Source organism: Conger conger, chromosome 10 (genome assembly GCF_963514075.1).
Source record: "Conger conger chromosome 10, fConCon1.1, whole genome shotgun sequence".
Classification (NCBI taxonomy): Eukaryota; Metazoa; Chordata; class Actinopteri; order Anguilliformes; family Congridae; genus Conger; species Conger conger.
This window is the reverse complement of record NC_083769.1, coordinates 6131860-6140791: the sequence shown is the minus strand read 5'-3', so window position 1 is coordinate 6140791 and position 8932 is coordinate 6131860. Positions and strand designations below refer to the sequence as shown.

At 41.8% G+C, this 8932-nt stretch overlaps 1 protein-coding gene across 1 annotated transcript; it reads right to left on the bottom strand.

Moving 5' to 3' along the window:
- Positions 1 to 2911: 2911 nt before the first annotated feature.
- LOC133138875 (probable transmembrane reductase CYB561D1) lies at positions 2912 to 8708 on the bottom strand. Its single transcript, XM_061257994.1, has 3 exons — positions 7861 to 8708; positions 7507 to 7544; positions 2912 to 5325 (listed from the first exon to the last, which is right to left on the bottom strand). The coding sequence occupies exons 1-3, from the start codon at positions 8018 to 8020 to the stop codon at positions 4819 to 4821; spliced, it is 705 nt and encodes a 234-aa protein (XP_061113978.1). The 5' UTR covers positions 8021 to 8708; the 3' UTR covers positions 2912 to 4818.
- Positions 8709 to 8932: the final 224 nt, after the last annotated feature.

Here is an 8932-nt window from a genome sequence, read left to right as displayed (position 1 = left end):
TCCAATTAAAATGTAATTTTGCCACATTTTCGTGGGTTAGCGTAAAACTAGAGCAGCCTGAAACGAAATGATCTGTATATCAGCATGAAGGCCTATGGATTGGGATTCAATCACAGACTTTTAGCAAGTGTTCAGTTTTGTTGCTACTGCATTCAAGTTTTGGCAACTATGGAAACAACTTGAATTTTTTAAATGATGAGCAAAACTGCCTAGCCCTACTCAATTAACAGATATGCCACAACAGAAGAGTTAATGGCATATTATTATATTAAGTATTAAGTCTAGCATTTGTTCATGGATGTCCCGTAAACTGTAAACTTGTATAATTATATAGTACATTAACTATTTAACTGATGTGAACTATCTTGCCAGTTAGGCTTGATAATTGTCATACTGGTAAAATAGAAGGGAATTTAAGGACATTTTAACATGCAAGAACTCTTTGTATTCGGACATTCATTCATGCTCTTAAGCACTAGCCAGCATAGCAGCAAACCACACACTGAAACAGGCCAAGCTATCCGGGAGTTCCAAGCCAGAAATAAGTTGAACACGATGCCAAGATAAACAGGCCTACTTCCAAAAGACCATGCAGTTTCTTTTTTCCAATGTGCAAATGGGAAACTGATGCACTGAAGAGCCAACACTGTACCTCCATTTTGTTATGTCACTGTAATGTCAGTCCTCTGCCAATAATAGGTTTACATCCTTTTGAAGCCATGTGTCAAACAATTATCCTGATTGCACAACTTCAACCATCAATTTTGATAAAGTACTTCTTAACTAAATTTAAATAAAAATAATTGATAGCAATGTGTACAAGAGACATACATGTTTAATGATAAATTCCGACAGTCTTGAGAAATTCATGAGCTGACAAAAACAAAAGCTTATTGACTTCATACGAGTTGCAAAACCTTCAGGGCAGTACAGCAGTTTATCAGCAAGAAAACTTTCAAGTCAGTTGCAAATTTTCTGTGAAAAACAAATAATATATGTCTATATAAAACATATTAAACATATGTCATTAGTTCTTTCATTTGGTTTATTTAAAAAAGCTGTCGAACTGCTACCACACCGTTTACTACACGCTTGTTTACAAATGCAATATTCAGGATTTTCCAGCGGGAGTATTTGCATTTAAAGAAAGCAGATGTTCAATCTTGATTGACACTCAGCTGCAGCTGGAGACTGTCTCTTCCCCTGCTGACAGACGATTCCTCCTTGTTGTTGATCTCACACATTAATTGATGTTTGCTTTTCATTGTAGAGGCCTATTGTCATGTTTGCATGTTTTGTCACGTTGCAAGTAGCGCTAAATAAATTAAACCTGTTTGCAGACACAGAACCACAGATAATGTTGCTCTCGTTTGCTGACAGATGTGCTTTTCATATTCAAGTGGGTTTGACGTTCCCTCCATATTTTCATCCTTTCCCTCTCCCTGTATATTTAAACCAGCGCTACTGAACCCCACGTCCTGCAGGCGTATTTGCCCCTACCGTGCGCTACACCACCTGATTTCACTAATTATTTTACCTGCTTAGTTGAGATAAGCTCATTAGTTAGATCAGGTGGTGGTGTAGCGCACGGTTAAGCAAATGCCTGCAGACACTGCAGGACGTGGAGTTGAGTAGCGCTGCAGACACTGCAGGACGTGGAGTTGAGTAGCACTGCAGACACTGCAGGACATGGAGTTGAGTAGCACTGCAGACACTGTAACCCGCAGCACGTGGAGTTGAGTAGCACTGCAGACACTGCAGGACGTGGAGTTGAGTAGCACTGCAGACACTGCAGGATGTGGAGTTGAGTAGCACTGCAGACACTGCAGGACGTGGAGTTGAGTAGCACTGCAGACACTGTAACCCACAGGACGTGGAGTTCAGTAGCACTGCAGACACTGCAGGACGTGGAGTTGAGTAGCACTGCAGACACTGCAGGATGTGGAGTTGAGTAGCACTGCAGACACTGCAGGACGTGGAGTTGAGTAGCACTGCAGACACTGCAGGATGTGGAGTTGAGTAGCACTGCAGACACTGCAGGATGTGGAGTTGAGTAGCGCTGCAGACACTGCAGGACGTGGAGTTGAGTAGCACTGCAGACACTGCAGGATGTGAAGTTGAGTAGCACTGCAGACACTGCAGGACGTGGAGTTGAGCAGCGCTGATGTAAACATGTAGCTGCTAAATATTATGATTGCCTTTCAAATGCCTACTTGCTTCCTTTTGAGGATAAAGATGGAAATTCAAGCTTAAATCCCTGAGACAGTGACACACTGATGGCCTTACCCATAATAACTAATGACATGTTGCACTTTTGTTCAATTTATAAAACAAATTGAGGATTATAGACTGTTCATATCAAAGCTCTTATTATTATTAATACTAATAATATAGGCGGCCTGTAGTGGCCTGTAGCGTTGTGGTTAAGGTACGTGACTAGGACCCACAAGGTCGGTGGTTCGATCCCCGGTGTAGCCACTATAAGATCCGCACAGCCGTTGGGCCCTTGAGCAAGGCCCTTAACCCTGCATTGCTCCAGGAGAGGATTGTCTCCTGCTTAGTCTAATCAACTGTACGTCGCTCTGGATAAGAGTGTCTGCCAAATGCCATTAATGTAATGTAATGTAATAATCATAATAATAATAACAATCATCATCATCATCATCCAGGATTAGCCGAAAGTGATTCATACACGAAATCACGAAGATAAATAAATTAAAGTATTATTAAAGAGTATTTATCAAGAACATTCCACTACTGAGGCCTAATAAGCCATTACTCCACCGTAGCATTGCAGAGCCTCTCACAGTTATATCTCAAATCCACTTTGTGCAACCGAGTGTGCAGGAAGAGAAGATTAGGCAAAATGCTCCCACTGTGACAAATGAAATTCAGCTACGTGGTTAAAAGATCATCTGTAAACATTTTTAATTGCACATTATCTGGGTTTATGTTCACAATATGCAGACATGAGCATGAACACCCAGGAGCCAGGGAGAATAATCACATAATTACACACAAACAAAGTGTGATTTCCCTGCCGAAATAACAGCCAACCTCTAACCCTGAATAACAACAATTCCCCATTTCTGAAAGCTGCCAAATTTAAGCGGCTCCATCTCAGAGATGCATCAACAAACACAGGGCAGGTCCAAAATGGAGAGCATTAGGGCATCCATCAGATGCACATAACAACAACACTAAAAACATTCACGACAGTAAAACCAACATTTCTTTAAATACCTTTTTTTACTAATTAAATCACACATAAAACGTAAAAGCTAAAAGCTAATAAAAACTGCAGCAGTTATATAGTTATTATATAGTTATTACTGTCCACTACATGAGGATTTAGTCTTGGCCATTTTAAGACCAGCTTTCTTGTATAAATGTAACAGTATATTAAGGTGGCCTGTAGCTTAAGGTACATGACTAGGACCCGCAAGGTCAGTGGTTTGATTCCCCGGTGATCCACACAGCCTCAACTCTAAATCACTTTGGATAAAAGCATCAGCCAAATGACATGTAATGACAACAGCCCGACCCCATTATACAACATGCAAAAAACGCCCTGTATCGTCATTGTAAAATACTGAATTGTTTGCTCTCTTGCAACACTGCCCACATCACTCTTTAGGTTTACCAACTCTACCTCATAATCGCTCAAAGGAAACTGTTATTTTACCACTCATAATTTTGGAAAAAGGAGAGATTTTCATCTTGCAGCCACATAAACACTTTGCAAGAAGTAAAAGTATTGTACATGGTCTTTAGCTAGATCTTGTGTGAGTTATACTGTTTTTATTGACAATACTGTAATGCCAAAAGTATGATTAAGCTGAAATTCCTGCTACAAAACTGCTGAGTAAACAGTGCGATTCCTCGTGTCGATAAGGGACAAACACAACAGTTATTATGACTGGCCACTGTGGGTGTGGAGGTGCGAAAGCAAAGTGAAGGCCCGCTATGATCACAATATCGCACAGCTTTTAAAACTACAGTCACCATCACAGGAGCAGACAAAGCAAAGCAACAAGCAGCTGGTTCCATGTATTTTCAAGTAACAATCCCTGCTTCTTTGGTTGGGGAAAAAAAATCATAAACACGTGGAAACAAAAGGCAGCAGACCCAGTAGCTCTCCAGGACCAGGCCTGGAGACCACTGCCTTACACAGTGCTTTACACAAAATATTTTTAAACATAATCTTTACATATTTCCTTGAAAATAATATTTCCTTGAAGGAAATGCATTGGTACATGTAGAAATGCAGACTGTCAAGTCATTGGTACTCTGCCAGGTGACAGAGGGAGAGAAAATTCAGTGGTAAGGCCAAAAAACGAGAGGCCCTCAGAGATGTTTGCGGTGGAAAGAATGAGTACTTCCTGATTAATTATGCCGCTGTTTCTCATTTGCAATCTGACGTGACGGCCATCGTACTTTCAGGCCTGAATATGGAGGAATGGCGAGGAAAGACCCCCTGGAACAGGGCCAGCCAGGTTTGAGGACATGCCTTTCAAACGGCCATCTTCTTCTTGGGCAGGTAGACTCTAATGACCTGGCTCGTTCAGATAGGGGTCTTCTCCCTGGAAGGTAGACCCTGGTGACCTGGATTTTTTAGACAGCCATCTTCTTCTAGGGTAGTTAAGACTCTGGTGACCTGGATTTTTTAGACAGCCATCTTCTTCTAGGGTAGTTACTCTGGTGACCTGGATCTTTTAGACAGCCATCTTCTTCTAGGGTAGTTAAGACTCTGGTGACCTGGATTTTTTAGACAGCCATCTTCTTCTAGGGTAGTTAGACTCTGTTGACCTGGATCTTTCAGACAGTGATTTTCTTCTTGGACAGGTAGACCCTGGTGACCTGGCTCATCACCACCATGGCTGGGAGGAGGGGGATTAGGGCCACGGGGTACCACAGCAGGCCCCTCATGGTGGCCTGGAACCAGTCAGAGAACATGGCCAGCATCACCGTGGCAACGGCCAGCAGGTAGGTCACCAGCCCGCAGGTGGTGTGGTAGAGGCGGAGCCGGGGCAGGGGAGGGCCCGGCAGCGACATGTTTGGGAACAGCAGGCGCAAACCACACGTGGTCTGCAGCACCGTGACCACCAGCGTGCCCACCCCCAACACGCTGTGCCAGGTGGTCAGGTGGGGGCGCTCTGACACCCTCTTACTGACCACCATGAACCCCACGCCCGTGACACCGCCCACAACCACCAGGGCCTGGAGGAACCAGTGCAGCCACTCCCTCCGCTTACGGGAACAGAAACAAAATGGAGACTCCTGGGATGAAAATAGCAGCATCCCCTCCGTCATACACAGGCAGAACTAAGAGAGGAGCAAAGGAGAGAGAGGGATTCAGTTAGATTGAATGAATACTGAATTTCACTTTCAAAAAAAGGATTTTGTATTGTTTAAAAACACAGTTTAGCATTTATTTGTATGTTAGAGCATTTATTTGTATGCTAGAGTGGACCTAAAATTTTTATTGAAAACTATGACCTGAATTCAATCAACATTTGATCTTAACTTTGACTTGGGAAAAAAAGTTTTTTCTTAAAAAGTTTCAAATTGGCTCAAATTACAGTTTGCTGAGTTTTAAATTGGTGATTACTGAACTTTGGGAAACAGCGTTAGTGGAAAAAACCAAAACAAATGCTTGCACAAAATCATGAGAGAAATGTAAGACCCAGGCCAAGATGAATCGGAGGATGGAAATAACAGCAAACATATTATAGATTTACTTATGCAAAGCAACCACTATGAGGGCACTGGCAAATAGCCTGTTAGCTCACTATCAGAATTTACATCAGAGGTAATCAAATCATGGTCCTTAAGGGCTGAGAACTTCTGGTTTTCCACTCTCCCTTTACCTGGTGAGTCAGGTGTGAAGCCGGCCTGGCTAATCAGCGCACTAAATGTTCAGTTATTTACCCGAGAAAGAAAACCAGGGCAGGATGGGTCTGAGGGCCAGGTTTGATAATCCCTGATTTACAGAATCCTCCCATTGCCATTTCGGTGACAAACATAACTCAATTAGGAAAATAACTAACACATGCAAGGATTCACAAACATATACAACCCCTGGTCAAAATTATGGAATCAGCACACTTAGAGGATGTTCATCCAGGTTTTTTTTACTTCATAGCAAATAAACAAATCACAGATCTGACACAAAACAATTTTTGTTTAACAGCTAAACATTTTAACTAATAGGATATTTTTTTTCCAGATCAAGTGGAGGAAAAAAATATGGAATCACTCAATGTTGAGGAGAAAATGATTGAATCACTTTGTAATTTGTATTTCTAAAACAAATACCAGCAGTCTGGTATGTAAATTAGTCTGCAATTAAAAGGATTTGGCTAATTGAAGGGAAACATGGCTCCAAGAAGAGAGCTGTCAATTGAAACAATGGAAAGGATTATGAAACTCCTTCAAGAAGGAAATACAGTATGGAGTGTGGCAAAAGATGGTTGTTCCCTGTGTCTAAAATTTGGTGCAAGTATAAACAAAATGGGAAGGTTATAAAAGGAAAACATACAGGTAGACCACGTAAGACGTCAAAGTGTCAGGATAGAAAACTCAAAGCAATATGCCTTGAAAATAGAAAATACACAACAAAACAAATGAAAAACAAATGGGCGGAAACAAGAGTCAATGTTTTTGACAACTGTAAGAAATCGGCTGAATGAAGATTTACAGACAGAAAAGCCAAACAAAAAACCAGCACTAACACCTAAACAGAAGAAAACAAGGTTGCAGTGGGCTAAAGAGAAGAAATCGTGGAGTGTGGATGATTGGATGAAAGTGATATTCAGTGATGAATCACGAATCTGCATTGGCCAAGGCGATGGTGCTGGAACTTTTGTCTGGTGCCGTTCCAATGAAACATACAAAGATAACAGCCTGAAGAAAACAAGCAAATTTCCCCAGTCATTTATGATATGGGGTTGCATGTCAGGTAAAGGACCAGGGGAGATGGCAATCATTACCTCAACAGTCAATGCACAGGTGTAAATGACATTTTGGACACGTTTCTCATTCCAACGATAGAAAACAGGTTTGATGATGAGGAAGTCATTTTTCAAGATGACAATGCATCTTGCCACAGAGCAAAGAGTGTTAAAGCTTTTTGTCAGGAAAGGCATATCAACTCAATGACAACTCAAGTATCAGCCACACTAAAGAGGTGTAAGATTAATACGATGATAACAGGTTCATATGTAGACGACAAGCCGCAGATCTAATGCCAAACAGCCAGCAAGTCCCCTGTCTGCTCTTAACCTTATACACACAGCCTGCGTGCAGTTAACAGAGGACACAGGACTGGAGTGTCAGCAGATCACTTAGCAATTTATATAACTGACCTTAACTGTGTGTGTGTGTGTCAGTGTGCGTTTGTGCCTGTATCAACACCCAGTAAATCCTCATTGTCATATGCAAGTTTCTCAGCAGGTACTGAACCCAAAGCAAATTGTGTGATTCTGGAGGACGACTGCCACTTACAGAAACGGACATACACACAGGATGCCAGGAGAAGAAACCTGAAAGGGCCAAAAGCAAAGGCGTTAGTCATTCATGACTCCACCAGTGTCCCAACACTAGTGAAACCACTTCTGCTTTATCAGATATGAAACCATATTTCAATTTTTAAGACCGCATATTCAGGCTAAGCGCCTCACCGCTGAAGCCCGGGGGTGAAACCTGTGAGCTTGCTGGGTATTTGCCTGCCAATATTATTCTCAATCATAATGTCAACATTGTATAGAGCTCATATTCTAGAGGTGAAATGCTTCCAACAATGCTACTGAATAACAATGATGTTGTGCACGGTTTTACAAAGTAGACAAACCAACTCACTTGTTCCAGGTCGTGACAGCACCGATATTAAAATGGTAAATCCCAAGGCGGCGACGTGAGCAGTGATCAGCGCGAGCCTCCGTATCCACTTATACATCCAGAACTCGTTAAAACGGCCATGGTTCTCGCTGACCAGGCTGTACTGTACATCTATCTGCATAGTTTCACTTGCAATAATGCGTCGATTAACCTTGTGTTTCTATGGATTCGTATAATATAAGCGTAGGTACACGAAGGCGTCTTGGTCATATCACAGATTTAAAAAGATATAAATAAATGTCAACTCTTATCTAACTGACATAGCCGGCTGAAAAAAATGTAAAAGTTGACAAAGTTTTCACATTTGGTGCTGAGGTGCATACTCTATCAGCCTAATAATTGCTAGACCACCGAAACAACTGTAGTGCAAATTAAGGTTGGCGAGTTACCCTGCCTGACTAAACGAGCTTGGTAGGTAGCTAGAATACAATTAGCATAACCTACGAGAACTAAACGCATGGGCTACTGTACGAGCACTAGCGGAAAATCCACGAGATAATATTATTAATAAAAACAGCTTTTAATTACTTTGGTATACAGGGATATAATCCCCAACGCGTCACATGATTCACGCCGCCAATTATAAAACCGTAACGAGTTAGTAAATTACCATAGCTCGCTGCAATTGGGGTTTACAATTGTGTGCATTAAATGTAGTCAGAAGTTATCGTTAAGAAGTTGAAGATCCAGGTTTCCCTAGTCTACTCTGAATGTGCGAGATTATAAATCAAAGTTGCTGTCTGTGGTCGAGTCCCTCTGCGTAGAGCTTTACTCTTCTTTCACCGAAACCTACCTGACCACCAGGTAGCTTTTGAATACACTTCCTGGATATGACAGTAAGATCATGAGTGGCATGGGGGAAGGAGTGACGTCACCCCCAAGCTCTTCTCCATCGCTGATAAAGGAGACACAATAATGCTAATTGTTCGAATGCGGTTTCGTGTAGTCCATTTGGCCGAAATTGTTAACATTTTAAAACCACTAGGCTCATCATCCGCTTATCGCTTACATAAACGTTAAATCTGAAACAAGT

Coding starts and splice junctions, on each gene's coding strand:
- LOC133138875 (XM_061257994.1), bottom strand. CDS start 8,020: ATGCAGATAGATGTACAGTACAGCCTGGTCAGCGAGAACCATGGCCGT. Junction 7,545..7,860: donor GCTGTCACGACCTGGAACAA/GTGAGTTGGTTT, acceptor TGGCCCTTTCAG/GTTTCTTCTCCTGGCATCCT. Junction 5,326..7,506: donor CTGTGTGTATGTCCGTTTCT/GTAAGTGGCAGT, acceptor CTCCTCTCTTAG/TTCTGCCTGTGTATGACGGA.